This window comes from Serinus canaria, chromosome 12 (genome assembly GCF_022539315.1).
Source record: "Serinus canaria isolate serCan28SL12 chromosome 12, serCan2020, whole genome shotgun sequence".
Classification (NCBI taxonomy): domain Eukaryota; kingdom Metazoa; phylum Chordata; class Aves; order Passeriformes; family Fringillidae; genus Serinus; species Serinus canaria.
The window spans coordinates 9,258,500-9,278,193 of NC_066326.1; the positions used below are offsets into that span (position 1 = coordinate 9,258,500).

General features: G+C 43.8%; 1 protein-coding gene across 2 annotated transcripts in view; it reads left to right on the forward strand.

Moving 5' to 3' along the window:
* The first annotated feature begins 358 nt into the window (after positions 1–358).
* GRIP2 (glutamate receptor interacting protein 2) overlaps positions 359–19,694 on the forward strand; it is a 261,679-nt gene continuing 242,343 nt past the window's right edge. Inside the window, exon 1 of one of the 2 annotated variants that reach the window (XM_030227934.2) lies at positions 359–406. In XM_030227934.2, the coding sequence (XP_030083794.1) occupies positions 394–406 (13 nt within the window). In that variant the 5' untranslated portion in view covers positions 359–393. Of the gene's footprint in view, positions 407–10,709; positions 10,793–19,694 lie in introns of those variants that run through there. The other variant, XM_050979132.1, reaches the window with a different exon arrangement.

Below are 19,694 nucleotides of genomic sequence, written 5' to 3' on the forward strand. Positions count from 1 at the left end.
ACATGTGTTTTCTGTGGTTTCTGACTGATTGGCATAAAAGACAAACATGCCCTTTAAGGAATTGCTCAACTCCTTGTGATTTACCCATTCATCTGTCCACCCTTCTTTCACCATCTGCTTCTTCTGCTGTGGACATGCGAAGTTGCTCCACGCCTGCAGCAAAATGCAGCCTGGATGGTTCACAGTCAGGCTTTTGCAGACAGCAGTTTTCCTGTCCTTGCAAGCACGGATGGACTTGCCTCTTTGTCAAGGTGTAGCCCTATAAAGAAGCTGGGTTTTGTATTCCAGCTGCACATCTGCAAACTCCTTTGAGACACTACAGACTTGTATTTCTTTGTCTCTAGGTCTGGGATGCCAGGCTGGAGGAAGTGCCTTGTGTTTTGTCTGCGGAGAATGCAGGGCAGAGGTAAGGCAAGAGGGGAACATGACAGCAAAGGGGAGATTATAATCGAGGGGATGCCCATGGGAAGGGGCTGAGTTCAATGCTTCTTTTTCTGCTCATAGATATTGTTAAAGCTGCAGGATCCATCCCAAAACTTATGACTTTTTATTTAAAAGAAATGACTACGCTGTGTAGCTTTCCCATAAAAAAGTACATTTTCAGCTTGAAATCTGTTCCCCTTCCAAAGTGCTGGTTAAGATGCTTCTAGTGAATGCATACCTGCTTTGCTTACAGCTCTGTCTTTAATCTGAACCTGGCCTAACAGAGCTTTTATGGTGGTAAAGCTGTCTATCAAAAGCATCTACCAAAGCATAACATTTGGGAGCTCTAAACCTCATATACCTATCTTATGGTCTGGTTTTCTTTTAAAGAAAACACTGGGCTATTGATTGTGTCAGGTAAAGAGACACATGCTCGTTGTAGCTGTAACTTTCCAAAGAGGCTACTCTCTAGCTGTGAGTTTAAACCCTATTATTTATGTTCATTTAGTGTCACAATGATGATGTAAGTCATATTTATATCATTTCTTGTTAAATGGTTCTGTTTATATCCTGCTGTTTGAGCTGAATTATTTTAACCAGCAGGCTCATGGCAGCAGATTCAGGTTTTCTGACATGTTGGCAGAAATCTGGGTCCTATAACACATTACTCGGCTACTTTGGAGGAGGGGAATAATTTATATTACTAATCTTTGCACAATAATGTTGAATTGCAGTTGATACTGTTTTAATGTATATTGAACGGTGCCATTAAAATCTAAACTGGGTGGGATTTCTTTTCAGTACAAAGCAGCATGGTTTTTATCCTTAGACCAACAGAAATCTCTAGCCTGAGGTCTTTCATTTGTCTTCTAAGGCTAGAAATGCAAGAAATGCAAAGGATGTGACTCTTTTAAGAATAAATAAATAAATAAAAATTTTTTAAAGTATGTATATATAAATCTTTGTTCTGTGGTTAGGAATGATCTTTGAATTGCACTTTGAGATGCAAACATGAAGACATCTCTTCTGCACACTTACTCTTTATGGAGGGTCTGGTTCTTGACACTGAGCAGAAAATGGGCTGGCATAGTAGAATGAATTATTGCTGTACCTGTGATTTCCCGATGCATTGGAAAAAATCAGATCTGTTTACTTAGGCAGGACACATCTCTGGCGTGAGGTCATTTTTACCTTGATGCACCAAAGAGATTTAAATCAGCATAATTGGGGATGGGGTTTCTCTACCATATGGGCATTGATTACCTAGCAGTCATCCACCATCTGCCTGATAGATGGCTAAGTGGCAGCTATGATTAATTTATTAAGAGAACAAAACTATCTAGTATATATATTCCTTCTTAGATAATCAGGTAGTGAAAAGCTGCTGTTAGGTGTTTTAGAATTAAGGGAATTTTTTTCCTTCACTGTAGCTCAAAGCCTTGGTCCACTCTAGTTTGAATTTCTCTTTATTTTCTACAGTGAGATTTATCTGCAATAAAGCATTCTTTCACTATCCATCATCCTGTCATTTATTCCAAAAACATGAAGTGAAAGACATTAAGTTGTCTTTCTGGACAAATTAGTTGAGGAGAGGCTTATTTGAGGAGAGGCTGGAAAGGCTGTTTAAGGTAATTTTCTCAGGAAAGGAGAGAGCAGTATCTAAGGAAGAAAGGAATAGTGGTGGATGGCTCTCTCCCGGCTCCCCTCTGCAGCGATGTCCCGGAGGTGTCACACGCGCTGGCAGAGGGACCTCAGGGCGGTAGATGGCACTGCGGGACTGCCATTGCAGCTGTGTTATCCCGTCTCAGCGGGACCGTGAGCGCTTGGCAGAGGTGACCTCGCATGAATGAATGTCTGCCCTGCACCTCCCTGTCACCTCGCCAGCACTGGAAGGGTAAATTGGTTTCTTCTCCCCACTCCTCCAATCTCATGTAAAGTTAGGTGAGAAATAAGACAAGTGGAGAACCCAGAACTACAAGAAGAGCTGGCCCCATATTTCCAGCTGCCAGTCTAAGTTAGGTCCGAGTCAGTGGGACTTGAGTTTGGGGTTCTACTTTGACCAGCTCTCTGCAATAAAGGTTGGACAAGTGATTTTATGTTAAGAGACTGAAATAGCAGCCATCCTTCCAATCTCCCAGCTGAAAATGGCTTTGCAAGGGCTGAGGTTGAAGATTAAATAGGGAAGGAGTTATCCAAAAGAGTTGTTAGCATTCTGGAGACACCAAAACACACATCCTAAGGAAATCTAGGTTCCTTTTGCTTGAGTGATCCCTGTCCTGTTGTTGAATGGGCCTTCAGCCCCTAATACTAAGGCTACTCCCTATTCAGGCCCTCCCATAAAAGTGTTACCTAAAATAGAACCCCAGAAGGCACCAAAGTGTTGCTATATGTATCATGAAAGCTTAGACTGATTGTAGATGTTATTTCAATTATTGAGAAAAGAAATATTGAGTCTCTGTGCATAGAGAGAGCTTGAAAGTGTGTGTGGCGCTGCTGCTATTAGTCAAATATAGACAAGTGAAATGAGAACTAGAATAATACTTCAAAATGAATAACTACATCAGGCAAAAGTCCAATGATTTCTTTATTAAGACCTTGATGAGCGCCAAGCAACCCGTCAGCTATACCAAGGAGCCATACAAAATGTGAATTCTAGTGTTTTATGAAACACTGGAGGAGGGAGCCCACTCTGCAAGAAAGTGAAGAGGGCTTTACATTTTTTAGCTCTTGCCCACAGTGCTCGTTTCCTTGCCAGCTGATTTGGGAGACATCAGAACACTGAAATGGCAATTATTGTATTTTTCTATCCCTTTTGAATGTACATGCAAAATTACAGAGTGTTTCCATTGAGACCAACAGTCAATATCAATGATTTGCAACTGTCTTGCCTCCTTCTCTGATCTGAAATAGACTGCAGTCATTAATGTGCTACTGACAGCTGGAGCTGGGTCACAATGAGAGGGACCAGGAGGCAAGACAGTCATAGTAATGACTTTTAACATATGTTGACAGAGATGTAGTGTTGCTTTCTGCACCCTCCTCTTTGCTTGAACTGCTTTTGTTCATCAACCAGAAAAAGGAAAACCACTTAATTTTTTCTAATGGCAATACTGAAGTTAGTTTTCATGAGATTCAAACAGTCATGTGCTTTATCTATGGGTGAATAGTGTTTCTCTGCTTACTATCAAGTGCTGTGGGTTTTGGTGGAATAGATGTGCTTAATGCCAGCTCTGGTTAAGGAGGGAGCCTGAGACTGTTGCATGAGTGAAGGCTGGGGTCTAATCCTGTCTTCATATCCTGAGTCATCTGCCAGTGATGCACAACAGGAACTCACCTCCTAAATTCGTTTTCCACAGCTTCTGGTTCATAAGATTCTGGATACTGTTGGATCAGCAGGGCCAAACTTTTGGGAATCAAACCTGCCAGCTGCTACCCAAGTCTGACTGTCCAGAGCAGTGGGATTGGATTTGACTTCTCTTCCACTGTAGTTCTGAATGGACTTCTGGGCATGACAGTTTCTGTTAACAGAAGGCACAGAAGTAGTTCCATTGTGTATTTCTTTCATGGTTGTTAAACGACACTGAGCTATTCCTGGAAGAAATGACAAATCCCTGGTGATCAACTTTTTTTACTTGCACAGCTGGTAACCAAGAAAAATGCAGTTTGTGAGTGCAGGAACTGCTTAAAGATCCTTTCACATAAAGAACAATTTGTCAATCAGGAAAACAAAGCAAAATGTAGAGCATGTCCTAATGGGAAACCTTCCCAGGCTGTTTGGTACCTGGCATTCTGGGTGGTGCAGAGCCAACTATCCTGTACCTGATAGCTCTTTCACTTAAGTGATCTGTAAAATTTCCCTGGGGCACCTCTGCAATGAGGAGCAGAGATGAAACCTTACATAGCCAGAGGCAAATCTTGCTGCTAAGTGGATGCCTGGAATGAAAACCTCTATGTAGCAGTGGGATGGTTTTGAGATTTCTGCTGTGTGTAAATGGTGGTAAGCACAGTTCTTGCTTGAGAGGGTTTTGTGACTTTATGAAAGTAAACACTTGGACCTGGTGCAAATGGTGACATTTTATTAGTGATGCTGTGTGTGTGTCTAGGGCAAAACATGGTGGTGTGTGCAGGGGAAAAACTAATATGATAAAGGAAAGGAGGGTGTTCTGAAAGCAGTTTGAAAGAGAAAGAACATGTTTCCAGCAACTCCATCTTCAATCAAAAGTTAGAAAATGGCTCTTTATTGCTGTGACCGAGTTCAATCTTGTTTTTAAATTCTCCTGTCTTCCAAAGGAACACTCCAGATGGCACAGAAACTTCACAGTGATCCAGACAAAGCTGTCTACTGGCTGAATTGTGGAGATTTGCACACGGGAGGGGACCAAAAGTATTGTCTCTTATGTTGCATGGTTGTAAACAAATATTGATAGTATTAAGCAGTTGTATCAACTGCTAATGCTTCAGCTGTCTGCTTCCATGTGGAGGGTAGTACACAGTACACATGTAGCATGCATGGCCACCTTGAATTTCTGGCATGTTTCAGTAGCCTGGAAATCAATAGGCAGGAGCTGCAATGGAGCTGGGGGCACTGCAGGGCCCTAAATCCTGCCAGACCTTGGAGTCTTACTTCAGCATTGATGGTTTGGAGCATGAAGTGAGGAAGATGCAAAGCTTCTCTGTCTTGCTACACTGTGGTACTCCCAGCACTATATTGTGTGCTGGGTTACTGGCAGGTAAGTGGGGATGGTCTCTGTGGTGGGGCATTGGCAGTAAGTGACAAGATTAGGTTTGGGAACAAGGTGGACAGCCAATGTCGTGTTGGTGGCAGAAAAATTGACTAGTGTCTGTGACTTGCTCTAAACAGCATCTATAAGTTAAGAACCCTCAAGGGAAGCAAAACCAAAGCTTCAGCACTAGCATCAACCCAGCAATCAGGTCAGCAAAAACAGGCCTTGTGCCCAGGAGAAGAGATCTGCTGACAGTGGTGTTGCAGAAGTGGAGAACCAAGCAGAGAAACCCCTGGGTTGGCTGGTCAAAGGCAGCCTCACTGCTTCAGCACTCAGAGCTTGTTGTACAAGTACTTTGTAGGGTTCCTGTGCAAGAAAGATGACTTGGAAGGAGGTGAAGGGTGGGTCTGAGCCCCTTCATGCTTATGCTGTGATTTCTAACAGAGGAGATGAAGAACCAGCTCCTGAGCTGAGTCCACGTATGCCTTTGGGAGAGAAACAAGGAGCTCTTCAGCTCCCTTCCAGCATAAACAGAGCACAGAAGTGACCATATCCTCATGGAGCCCATAAATGGGGTGTATTCTTGTGTCAGTGAAATCCAAAGACATCTGTCTAAAAGGTATTCAGCTATTCAGAGAGATGAGTATCACCCAGAAGTGGCAAAATGACAGATTGCTTCCGGCCTTCAGAACCTAGTTGGACATGAACACTTCTGCAGAAATCCATAGAATGAAGTGCCTGACAAGAAGCAGGCAACAAAACAAACTGTTTGCACTGCCTGATTTTAAGGCAAAAAACAGAACCAAGTTAGATTAGTAAGTAAAGTTGCTATTAATCAACCTCTGGTGGTAGCAAAGTGAAGATAATCCATTTTAAAATTGCCTTTAACCTTCTACCATGACAGGATCGTTATCAAATTCCATGATCTCACTGCTCTGTATTGGTATAAAAGTGAGTGTAGCAGTGAGTGAGACAAACCCATTGCGAGGCTGTGCTGTGACAGAGATTGATGCTCTATATCCCCACTACCCTTCCATGGGCCTGAGAGGTGAAAGTAGAGGCTGGCTCAGCATTAATGCAGCCACGTGCTATTTACATATCACAGCGGGATGGAAATAAATTTCCTATAGTCCCTGCCTTCTCCACGAACAGCTGCAAGGATACAGGATGCACTGCTTGAATACTCAGCATAGTAGTCCAGCCTTGGTAGAGAAAGTAAATTTATCTTTTACTTAATTAAGTCTAGGAGTGGGAGTGAGAAAGGAAAAGATTATTCTGGACACCTAAATAGATTTCCTTTGTGTAGGATTACATAGGTCAAAGTAATTTCTAGCTTGATCTTAACTATTGAGTGCTGCTTGGCAGTAGCACCAGGCCAATATGGAGGGGAGGGAGCCCACAATCCTCTCTGTTTCCCCAGAGGGTTTCATGATGCCTCCAGATCAGTGTTGAAGCAATGCCACCTCACTGGTGGTGCCACCTCACTAGTGATACATCTTCACTCAAGATGCTGGGAATGGTGGGTGGACAGAACACCACTCCTAAGAGTCTCCCAAGTGCCAGCTCCTCATGGATTCAGACATGGCAAGAGGAGAGCTCTTAAGTCACTTGGTTTGGGGCTGAAAGTGAAGATTGACTCATTTCCCTGACTTTCCTTGTTGCAGGGAGCCAGCTTACTCTTGTGAGATGATGAAATGAGTGACCCTCAGAGTGAGGGAACCCATGACAGGAGAGTTTGAGCTGGAGCTGTCTGGAGGCAAAAAGTTCAAGGACAAAATGGAAGCTAAAAAGCTGGGACATTCTCCATTCTCCCTTAACCCCTGCAGGAAAATGGGACTTTAACATGGGAACCTCCTCTCACCACACAATGGCATCACTGTCTATCATCCACCATGTGCATGCAGCGTGCAGGAGAGGTGAGACCCATCCCATTTGCAAATCCTGATTTCAAAGCTTTGACAGTCCTGATCCATTGCTCAGATGCCAGCTCCTGAGACTGGAAAACTTGGTATTTTAATTTTTTTTTTTCTTATGGCTATAGTGGTATGTAAAGCACAGTGGAGCCAACTATCCCCTCTGAAGTGCCACTGAAAACTGCAGGGAGGGAGAGGTAGAGTTTGAATCTAGCCAGGACCATAGAGACCATGTTCTCTGCAACCCATTAAGAGCAAACCTCTAATTCAAGACCTCCCATTGTTCCTCCAGCCCTAGAGAGATACCCCAATACACATGAAGGGAAATCTTGGTTTTTGTACTGAGCCATGCTGCCTATTTAGGCTGCACAAACTGCAGGGCAGAGACCTTTCCTTTTGCCCAGCTTAGGAGCAGCTGGGACTTTAGTCATGCTGTAGTCTGTGTTCCTCAGTGGGGCAAGGACCACCAGCTGCTTGAAGCAGCCAGTGAGTGGGGCACAGTAAAGTCCTCAGCTGATCAAACCAGGTCATCCTGTCCTGGGGCATGTGGCCAAAGAGGATTCTCTGCCTACAAATTTTGTTTGACAACCATTTCTGCAGGATGGGGAGGACAGCAGTGCCTTCTAAAGTTGTGGCAGTATCCACGTCACAGTGGTGCCTAAAATCCTGGGTCTGGACATTTAAGTTATACAGACAGGTTAGCATTGCTCAGTGACATGGCTATTAATTTCTGAAGTTTTCTATGGACTTTCTGCTGCTTAAAATATCCTTCCATGACTTCCCTCCAGAGAAGTACCATGAATTTGTCTTACATTGATTCTGCTTATGAATTCCCTACTGGTACTTCTAGGTATCTTTCATTTTCTCTAAACCAGTGTCCCGTGTGAGTACTGAAGTTAGTGCTCAAGAAAATCTCGCCATGCTAGCTTTGGCTCTTTCTACAATAATGGATATGTCAAATTTGATTCTTAAGATCTCTGAGCTGTGTTTTCATCTAGTAATATGCTTGCTATTTTCACATTTAATTATTTCTGTGGTAGTAGTGTCCATTAAAAAGCAGTACTGCTGTAGCCATGACAGTCTAAAGACACTTCAGGGAAAGAGTCTTTTGTGAGAACAACCAGTGTAAATGGCAAAACCAGATGAGGTTTTAGGTACAAAAAGTGTCAATTTAACCTTACTTTTAAGAGCTCCTTCTTCTATCGTGTTTGTTTCAGATTCTCATTACTTTTCCTGAGAACAATATTAGATCAATAGCAATCACTTTCCTGGAAATAATTTTCTAATGCCCAGAATCTGGTTGTCATCATGCAATTATAAAATACAACTGAGGAAATCAAGGCACAGACATGCAGGTGATTTGCCTGTGTGGGTGGTTGAGTTAGTCATATAACTCAACAGCACTTGTCTCTGTGTGCTGCATTTTAACTATTGAAGAAGCATAATTTCCTTTCCCCAGGATGCATCCTGGCTTCAGATTAGTCCTTCTCAAAAAAGCTTCTGAGTTGTGCTATCAGAATGTTTGGGGCATATCACAAACTTTCTATAAATTAGCATGATGTGCCCTGATCCAATCCAGCTGTGGAGTTGAGGTTTGTTGTGAGTCCCAAAAGTACAAAGAAATTGCAGGGAAGGGGTGGTGATGGAGGGGGTGTTGTGTTTTCCTCCAGGGAACAAGCTGTGTATTTAGCACAAGGAAAGGAGCTCTTTAAGAAGTTTAACTGGGTGGGGAGTCAATCCCTTCTTATGTTTCTAATTATGAAGGTAAATGTGGGCAAAAATATATTTTTATGTCTGTGAATTTTTCTGTGCTGCTAGTGGGGTATAGCAGGTTTGAGCTATATCTGTGCTCCTGCTGCCAACAGTCCTCAGACAATCTCTCTTAGAAGTGATTGCTCCAGCTGGCTGGAATAAGCCTTCAGGTGCCATCACTCCCATCACTGTCCTTTAAACTGATGGGTAACTCTGGTTAGAAATATGGAAAGGAATCAGCCTGTACAGTGCTGCTCTCTGCTGTGGTAGGAACCTCTCATGCAGTCCTAGGGCATTGCATGCTGCTGTCTGCCTCTGCCTGCTGCAAACTCTTATGCTCAAATGAAGAATACTGTCTGTTCTCATGAGTTTACAGTCACCCCAGCTTAACTCACTGCAAAAGCATGCTACAATAATAACTTCAGCAGATCCTCTGCAGCCCAGCTCCCACATTGCTCTTCAAGAACTTGGGGGCAGGGGGAGAAGCTAATTTAACTGTAGGCCTGTAACTCAAGTACCTCAGTTAACATTCTCATCCCCCAGACTGCCCTAAAGTCACAGATTTCTGCTTTTGCCCCTTCCTGGAGGAACAGATTTTCTCCCTTGGTGTGTTCAGAGCTTTAGGAGGTTGTTTCAAGAAGATTCCCAAGTACCCTTGTGTTGAGCCTCTTCCAATTCCACCAGGCACTGTAAAGGTTGCCAGACTCCTGTTGCCCAGCTTGGCATGTGCCATGCCACACTTGGCTGGCAGCTCCCTAAATGGCAAATGCTTCTCAGATGTGAGCAGAGCACAGAGGGGGAAGCTGCTGCCCCTTGGCAGGGTGCTAGGCTGTCCTACAACAGCTGCTTTTCATGCAGGTAGGGACAGAAAGGCTGAACTGAAAAACCAAGGTCCATATGGATGCATTCTCTTGCTGTTATAGCTTCCCTGTTCCATCTGAGTGGTGTGACACACCAGCCTCTGAAACTGGAATTAGCTCATGCAATCCCAAGGAGAACTTGGCCCCTAATATTTTAGATTATAGCAGATGTTGCACATAATGTAATAACTCTCACAAAGGGAGGCAGAGATGCAGAATGAGACCTACCAGATAGCTAATAAAAGACCTCATGAAGAACAAAAAAAGCTGCTAGTGATTGCAGAGATATGTTGCCCCCAGGAAATTAAAAACAGGAATGCCCTGGCATATGCAATAAAGCATCTCCTTTGTGTCCATGTAAAAGTGCTGAAACCTCTGGACTATTGAGTAATTGAAAAGATGGTTGTAACTTTCCCCCATACACTTCAGCTACTTGAAAGTGGTAGTGAAAAAACACGAAATAGATCAGCCTGGCTGCTGTGAAACTTTATTTACGAGAGAACCCAACTTCAGGATAAACACACGCTTCAATGCGTGCACCTGTGCGGGGCTGCCAGGCAGCTGCCGCTCGGTGAAAGGAAGAGGCGCCAGGCTGGAGCTGTAACGAGAATGTAGAATGGGAGCAGTGTGCTCTCCATATCTTTCCTGGGCATATATCTGGCCAACGTCAGCCGGAGATTTGGGACCCCCAGGGTGCCGGTGTGGGTCGGAGCCCGGCACATGTTTGTAGGCGGGGCCCATTTTAGCTACGCAGTCCCCCCCGGGGGAAAAAAAATATACAATCTATACATATTGACACAATTTCTCTACCCCGCTTCCCCGAGTTTGCCGTTCCCCGCCCTCGGCGGCGGGGGGAGCGCACCTGCGCGGCGGGCGGCCCGGGGCTGTGCGCAGGCGGGGGCGGGCAGCGCTCCCCCGCCCGGCCCCGGCCCCGCCGCCGCATGCACCGCCCGGCCATAAAGCGCCGGGGAGCCCGGCCGCGCTCGGCAGCGCCCGCCGCTCCCGCCGGGCCCCCCGGGCCCCTCCAGCCACGCCGCTGCCCCGGGGGGCGGCAGCGCTGCCGCGATGCCGGGCTGGAGGAAGAGCCTCGCCCTGTGCCTGCAGCGGATGCAAGAGGACGGTGAGCGCGGCGGGGGGAAAGGAGAGCTGGAGGTGCTCGGAATTACCCTCCGCCTCCCCTTTTCCGTTACTCTTTGGGGGGGTGGTGGTGGTGATGGATGTCCCTCTGAGAGGGGGATGATCCTATGCTGGCATGGAGCTCCGCGGATGAAAGGACTGGAGGGGGGATGCTCTTCGTGCCGATAAACTTTGCCGCAGCCAGTCTTCCTTTCCATTCCCGGGCTTGCTTGGTTTCTGCTTTTGTTTATTTTTCTTCGCGCGGTGGGGGCAAACCTGAGCGCGAGGTGGCTGCGCGGTCCTTTTTGGCTATTTAGAGAGGCTTGTAGTACCTGAGCCCCAACTTTCTAAAGGTGCTGGTGATGCTGTTTTCAGCCAGTAATTTTCCCTAGCGCCAGCTCCACCTGGGGAATAAAGGGTTTGTAAATTGCACAGAGAACGTGTCACGGTAATCTAATTCCTATTGTGCCGCTTACTGTTGCTCACAGTGACTGTGAATTTTTTTGTTTACATGCTAAAGAGTGTGATGTTAAATAAATGTTGGACCTGCGGCTCATAAAAGCAGTGAGAAGACATCCACAAGGTGGCACAGCGTAAGGGAGGTTTAAATGTTGCACTCCGGCTCCTGTCTTTGTAGATGAACAGGGATGAGAGTGGTGGGGAAAGTTATGTCTCGGAAATCAAGTGCGTTTCTCCTGTGCTCTCATGGGACCTGGGTGCAAGAGTTGATCCGGGACTGGCAGAAACAAGCAGGAATGTGTGTTTTATAAAACTGCTGGTTTTGTGCAAAGTAGCTAATGGCAGGCTTTTCCTTTGGACCCCTTCCCAGACTACCTCTCTAGACTGTTCTAATCTGCAAACAGACTTAACAAATATATGAAGAGGCACTGTTGCAGAATTTCGTGTGCGTAAATAATTCTGTGTGGAATTCTCTGAACCTGCTGGTTAATAAGCATAGAGAGAAATTGTGCTATTAGATCCCCTGCAAGGTGTTAGGACAGAGTTATTAAGCTGCTGTGCCTTTCTGATGCTGATTTCTGGGTCCCACTGCTTTGGGAGAGCACCATCTATTTCTGCTGCTGGGTTGCTCTAAGACTATGGCATCCCCCTGGAGCATCCATCCACCTGAGATAGAGCTGTTAAAAATCTTGTCCTGTAGAAGAGTGAATCAATCCCCTACTCAACACACTGAGACCTGTTGGCATGAATTCAGCCCTGTTATGGTGCAGTGCTTTGTAACGCTGCCTTGCTGCAGCTGGCACGGATGCTTTTGCACCATTGGATCAGGGTGGCTCTGGGAGCCTTATTAAACATTCACAGCAGGGACATCTTTGATGTACAGCTGTGCTGGGTTACTTTATCTGTGACTTCATACGTGTATGTACTGGCTCTTGTGTCTGCCTCTATGTAAAGCCTTTCCTTGTCACCCCTCTTCCCTCTGATTTCAGTCCCAGCACTGCAGTGAGTCTGTGGCTGGTGTGTCCCTTTGAGTACATTGCTTTATTTCTGTGGGTGGTTCACAGAGTAGTCAGTCTTAGGAAGGTGCCATTTAATCACAGAATCGCTTATCTGATTGGATAAATCTTGCAGGCTTGAGCTGATATGCTGTGTAGAAGATTAGCCGAGCTTGGAGGGAGCTTCTTTCCCTTTTCTGCAAGGCAACTGATTTGGTGGTTGTGTTATAGCATATACCTCTGTAGGGGCAGCAGAGGAATTATTTGGTAATGTTTTTGTAGCACTGCAGTGTTAACAGGTACGTAAGAGAAGGTTTTGCATCATGACGTGTCCCTGTCTGTGACAGCAGGATTGGAACTAGATGATCTTTAAGGTTCCTTCCAACCCAAACCATTCCATAACAACACTGCAAGAAATGTCTGCACTGTTCAGATTTTGATTTTGCAAACTAACCTCCAACCAGGATATGAAGAAATATTGACTTCTGTTTTTCTTTATTCAGAGCAAATTATGTCTGCCTAGTTGGCATCTCTATGCCTATGTGGTTGTGATAGGTTTGGCTTTTTTTGATGCCGAAGCTTTTCCCCAGGTGTGTGTACTCTAGCCCATCAATTTGTTCACTTCCTCTGAGGACCGTAGTACTTAAGCTTCCAAAGGAAATGTCCTGGTGTTCAGCAGGGGCACGATTGTAATTAGAAGAGTGGTATATTTTGGTTACTGAATATTAAAGTGATGAGCACCTCTTGCAATTTGGAGCCATTCAGAGATGATGAATTGGAAGCTTCATTAATCACAGTTGGTAGAAAAGGTCAGCTGTGGTAAGTCATAAAGGAAAATGCAAGGTACACACAAACTGTGCTGAAGTATGGTTGCCATTTCAAATATCATGCACAGCAAGTCTCTTACTGCATGTTTTGCCTTAAAATTTCTGTCTCCTGGAAGATGGAAGTGACTTCTGGCCAGTATGCAGAATGTTCATTATATAATGTGTTGGTGCTCTCCACTACTAAGAAACTTGTAGATGGGATGTGTTTCATGCAAGAAAAAAAAAATGATGTCCATGACTTAGAAATATTTGGTGGAAAATGTGTTTCCTCTAGCCTGCATTGATAACAGATCTGTTACTCCAAAATCGTGGAGTTCATCAGCTCCTCCCTGCCTTACTGTGGGGTTGTCTCAGACCTGAAAGAAGAGGTTAAAGCATATTGTCTGGCTTTCTGTCCATCACTGTGTGTGCAGAGCTTTGTGACCAGATCTTCTGCTGATTTCTCTCCCTGATAACTCATCTGCTCTTTTGAGGCAATGATGAGAACTAGTTGGCCAAGCCACACCCTTTTCCATCCCAGTTTCCACGCCTCCTGTTGCTGTTCTCTGTGCGGGGACTGAAGGATTTGAATTGCATTCTTGCTGCTCCAAGGCTTTCAGTAGCAGAAGAAGCAAAGGCTAATTTCCGCTTTGGTAGCGAGAATGTATGTGGGCAGGTGGGAAAGTCTGTTTTTGGCACATCTGAGTGGATGTGGAAACTGTGTGTCTAGAAAGGATAAACTGTATCTGCAGACTGAGAAGTGGAGATACTTTTATCCAAACTGGGGAAAAGCAGTGTTAGCTAGGCAGATGAGACTTGTGTAAGATGGGCCATGGTTATGGGCAGGCATCCTTTGCTTAACCTGAGATATTTTTCTGCTTTTAGGAGGAGGGAATACAGAGTTCCAGTGTAAATTTAGGCTGTTGATACAATTCTCCTTCCTCTCCCAGGTGGTTTATCCTGAGTAAAAGCAGAAAATTTGACTCTCACCTTTAAAACTCCAGTATGATGACTTTTATAAAAATAAAAAATCAAAACCAAACCTTATGAAAGACTGAGGTAATGGGATTATAAAATGTGAAGTGAGTTATCTAACCCTTGCTTAAATCATGAGGCAGGTGGCAAGGAGGGGAAGGGGAAAGAGACAAGTCAGACTTGCTTCAAAAAGTGACAATATAGCAGGGTTATGTTGCTGCTATTTGCTTCCTTCCCTTGTATACAGCTTTGTGCTTGTTACCTTGGAAACAGCTGTAGGAGCATATAGGGGCATTTTGCTGCTGTGCAGCCGTGGGCAGAGGTGTCCTGTGGTGCATGGAAAGGAAAATCTTTCATGGTGCAGGTTGATTTGCAGGATGAGGGAAACAAAGTAAAAAAAAAAAAAACATTGGAAGATCTCCCTTTCTTGGCTGCCCTGTCTTGTTGCAGGTACAGTTTGGCAGGAGTGGGACCCTGGGGAAAATTTAGCAGGGGGGTGGATTTTCATGGTTTTGGCAGAGCTATTTAAATTTTTATAATAGGAAGGTAAAAATATCTCAACAGTCTGTTTGGAGAAGGCTTGTAACAGCTGGGCTATGGACATCAGGTTTTTATTCAGTTCCTCAGAACAATGTACTGGGATGTTTTGCTCAATAGCTCTGAAACTATGTCCATGACTAGAAGTGGGATTCTTCTTTACTTATTCACATGCATCAGGGTGAAACATCCCACTAAGATGGAAATGTGCTGGGTTTGCATGATTAGCAGAAAATTAGATCTTTCAATGGGTTCTGTGTTTTTTGTGATATGCATGTGATTTGTAGAATAACTAAAACAGAATAACTGCTAAAAATAATGTGAGTTGTCTTTTGTTCACTTACCCATAAACATTTTGATCTTGCAAATGGTATAGTGTGCATAACTTCAAATCAGTTGAACTATTCTGCTGTTTAAAATATAGTGTTTTTTCTTGCGCTTACCATATCAGAAATAATTCAGTCATTTGGAAAGGTTGTTTTGTTGTTATCAAGTTGTCTTAGGACCATCTTTTAGTGCCAGATTGAATCTATTCCATTTAAATACATTGCTTTATGGAGTCCTTTTGTCCAAACCTACAATGACATGATCTATTATACTGGCACTTAATGATAAGTAAAGAAATTTGGTTGTGTAGCTGTCACTTAGTGTGCAGTTGCAATGGTACAGCTGAAGGGCTGTTACATCTGTCCACTGTATGTGGTGTATTAATGTGTTTCTGCATGTGATGCTTTTGCTTTACAGTGTGTCCAAGCTTTATCAGAGATGAGGACTTGCTCACACAGAGCTCAGGAATTTATGGGCTCCTGTTTGTTGGTAATACTCGTTATACAGGCCACTGCTTTTAAACAAAATGTAAAAATAGAGGTTCTGACCCTCCAATGAAGTGTGGTGAGGAATTAGGATTGCATGAAGGCTGTGGTGGTAATGCTTAAGGGATAATGCTCACTTATCAACCTGATGGAACAGCTGAGCAAATCCTGCTAGACTTTGATGGGGTCTTTTTTCACTCATTAATATGCTGATGGGGATTTGGCACCCATTGAGTGAGTAATAACTCACTCAAGGCACCCGAGCACTGGGCTCAGTGCTCCCCTCCTTGCTGCTGTCACACTGCTCTGACTTTGGGCTGCTGCTTTTGATCCCATACTTCAGCAGCCTGAAATTGTAACTCTGATTGATTGAGAAGTCCTGCACAACTTGGGGATGAAGCCACAAAGGTTTTATGGAATTACTCCAAAGCCTCATTGAGACTTGATTAAAGACAGAGATTAATAATTACTTTGCTTTTTGAAGTGATCTACCAGATTTTAGAACCTGAATGTGCTCCTATATCTGCAGGCTCTGGCTTTATGAAACTGAATGGACATTGTGGCTTCTGCTCTCTTGTTTATGCTATTACTCTGTGGGGATTCTTGTGAAGAAGCTTTATTAGCAATATTGAGTGATGATGCTCAGTGCTGACAAAAGCATCAGTTGCAGTGGTTTGGCATGCTTTTCCTTTAGAGCTGCCAAGGTTAGAAAGTGTGGGGGAAACCTTTCAGGATGCTGAAGACCTTGATGGAAACCATGAATTGTGGTAGCCAGGAAAATTTCAGAGTGAGAAGAATTGCCAGATCTGTCTGGAATCAGGCCATGCTTGATGTTCTCCAAACCTGTTGGTGTTTCTATGGACTCATGCCAAGTGTAGTGGAAAAACACATGGGAAATTCCCAAGAAATGGATGTGGTCTTTGAAACTGTTCCAGAGCTGCGATTACAGTGACTGACCCAGAGGTCCTCTGATGCTCTGGGTTGCACTGAGAGGAAGATTGCTCAGGTTAAATAAGGGTGTGTGACCAGTCTGAGGTGAATTATTTGCTGTGCCTTTTTTTCATTTCTTTATCTCTTCTAAGTAGACACAAATGGCAGAGCTGCTTAGTGGTAGGCAAAAGAAGGCTGTCCACCAGGGCATGAGCTCTATGCCAGGTTCTCTTTTATGGTTAAGACTGTGTAGGCCTTCCTACAAGAGTCCCATTTTACTGAGTGTTTTGTTAATTATTAGACTTCATTATAACAGAATAAAAGTATTTATTTTGAAAATGAAGTGAACTAGAGGTGAAAATATAGTAGAATAATTATAGGGGTAGAGTTCTATTGCAATTGCCTTTTTGTAGACAAGGCCCAAGGCAGTGAACCCAGCATTTCTGGAGCTCTGCATCCAATAAATGGAGCCATTTCTTTTAAAAGTCAGACCTAGCCCTTGATATTCAGAACAGTGATCTATGTGCAGAAGGCTTAGATTTTTCTAGATAAAATCTCTTTTCTAGAGGAAGGGGAAAACATTTTTCCCATGATGGTCTCTTGAAAGTCCATGTGTCATGTTCCAGTGAACGTTGGTGATGATCCCATGTGTATGGGAACTGCTTCTCTATTCATGTCTTGTGCCAAAGGCTGTCATACCATCTCAATACCTGTTTGTGTTCCTGAAAGGAGTATAGCTACTGTGCACTGACACTGGTGTAACTGGGAGTGGAACATGGGCAACATTTGATTGAGAAAATAAATCCCATGCTGATGGTCTCTGTTGGAAATGGGAACATCTCTTCTGCAGTGCTTAGTCTGGTTGAACCACACAGTGGAATGGAACATTCTCTCTATGAAGGGTCTGCATTTTGTCCAGTTATTCTTGGTCTTGTTCTGTGCTCTGTCCATTGAGAGAAAAATGTAATGAAACTTGTCATTTAAAATCTGAGTAGAATTTTTGTCTGTTTGCTTTGTCAAAAGAATGAATTGCCTTTTATTGTCTCAAATTTTCTTCCTCTTCTTTGTCTTTGGAAAATAAAGGAATTTAAATAAGTTTGTAAAATTTGTTTTAGCAGTTATGGTGATTTCCTTGTTACTGACTCTCCCCCTCATTAATGTTAGATGAACTTGGCATCTAGTAATTACTGGACTTCATTTTTCAACCAAAACTATTTTCTGGCTTCAGCAAAATTTGCTGATTTCACTGAGAGTGTTGGGAGAGCTGCTTTCCACTGGGAAATTAGTTCAAACATTTTCCTCTGACAGCTTCAGGTATGTGGCATCAAGATCATTCTGCATTTAAAGAGAAGGTATTTGAGCTCAAGGAAATGCAGTGCATTAGGATGGGGTTAGATCCATGTCTTATCTGCATTAAGTGGAGGTGTCAGTGACCCTACCAGCTAAGCTGCTGTGTCTTGATGAGTAGAAACCTCTCGCTGAGGCCACAAAATAAATTCAATGCTGCGTTCTTCAAATTGTCTATAAGCAAAAAATTGTGTTACTTTAATGGCTTCATTTCCACAGTGAACAAAAGCACTAGAGAGCTTCTGTTTTAGCAATTATATTAACATTGGCTGCTGCTTTGTTGCTAGTCAGAGGCTTTTCAAGGTATTTATTTGGATTACAGGTGTTGTTGCCTTTTCTTGTACACGTGATACTGTTAGTCATCCTGGTGACATTTCATTCATCTGTACAAAGAAATAAAGGTCCCAGCTCACATTTGAGTATTGTCTCATACAGCCCAAGAGGGGAGCTGCTACTTACATAAAGCCTGAGAGATCTCACTTGGGTCCCATAGGATGGACCTGGATTTTTTTTTTTCTTCTGTCTTTCATTTATTAAAAAACATTTCAAATTTCTTCTCTGTTTTCAAGGCAAAGTTGATCTGAATGTACAGAGTCTGTGCCCAGAAGACTCCAGTCTTATCTTTGGTCCCAGTTTGATGAAAGCTGTAACCACAGGAGCGGGGTGTAGACTGTAGGGTTGGGGGTGGAGGGCTTGTCCTCATTTGCATCCCCTTGCAGCAGAGGCCTTGAAGATTTAGCAACAAATGAGATGCAAAGAAACAAGGAGAAAAATAAGATAATAAGGCAAACTGTCAGGCAGTGTGACAGTTTTGCAGAAATTAGTGATGCTAAGTTGCTCTCTTCTTCCTTGGTATCAATGTGCTTTTCTGGTTCAGTTTTTCCACTGAAAAGTGTGTTCAGGAAATGATGATGATTCCAGGAGTGGGGCCTTCCTCATTAAAACTGTCTTCCCCAGATGCATAGCTTCTGATTATTAGAAGTCAGGGGAAATTCCCTGGGGCTGTCAGAGTGGGATGAATGTAGTGAAGAGCTGGGAGGATATGTTAGTATTCATAGCAGCTTGTCTCAGGGTTATGTGTTAATCCTGAGCAGAGAGCACAGTTGGGAATGTATATTTTGTTTCTAGATTAAATGTTCTTTTGTTTCTTTCATCTTGAAATAGGAGGCAGTCAATCTCAATACTGTACATGCAGTCATGTCTGTCAAAACACCCTCACAAACTTCCCCTTTGAGGTTAGAGGGTAGATAGGTCTATGTAAGGTGGGGTGGTGCTGTCTCAGTCTTCTTCCCCTTGGGAGCATCATTTGTTCAGCCTTTCTCCATCTCTGGTTCTCCTTTTCAAGTTGTGGAGGTTCCTTCTCAGCTGGAAGGGAGCTGCAGGTAAAACTCTTGGGCCCTGTCCCCACAGCTGGCTGAGCTCTGGTGTGCTGCCTCCAAGTTGTTTCAAACAAAAACAAAGTTCAGGCAAGCTGCAAATCCCATGGCAGGGATTTAGATGGGATATTGATGCTGTGAACATGCTCCAACTCACTGGCCATGCTTTGCTACTCCAAAATCTTTCACAGAGTTTGTGTCCTTTGCATCCTACCCAAACACCTTGTGCAGCAGCAGCTGGCTGCATGAAATAGCTGCCATGCTCCCCAACAGATAAGGCTGCAGCCCAGTGGTAACTGCAGCAATTCCAGTGTGGCTGGCCCTTACTGATGAGTTGGTTGGTATTGGGGATTGAGGCACTGGCCTTTTGGTCCTGTGCCTGTGTTCCTGACTGAGCACAGGGCTTGCAACAAAATAATTTTATCATTTAGTTTCTCAGAGTGATGGATTATTTTTCTGTCGTTTGAGATTAGTGGGACTGAGGGGTTCTGTGCCGCCCTGAAAGCCTCTGCATACCCCAAACTTTGTGTCTGCAGAACATGGGTAATGACTACACTTGAAAAGGTTTTGATGCCCAGACCAAAACAGATATGGAAGTGCAGTTATTAAGTCTAACTTCATGGCTGCCTTCTTCTGCTTAGTATCTTCATATTCATAATTATACCAATT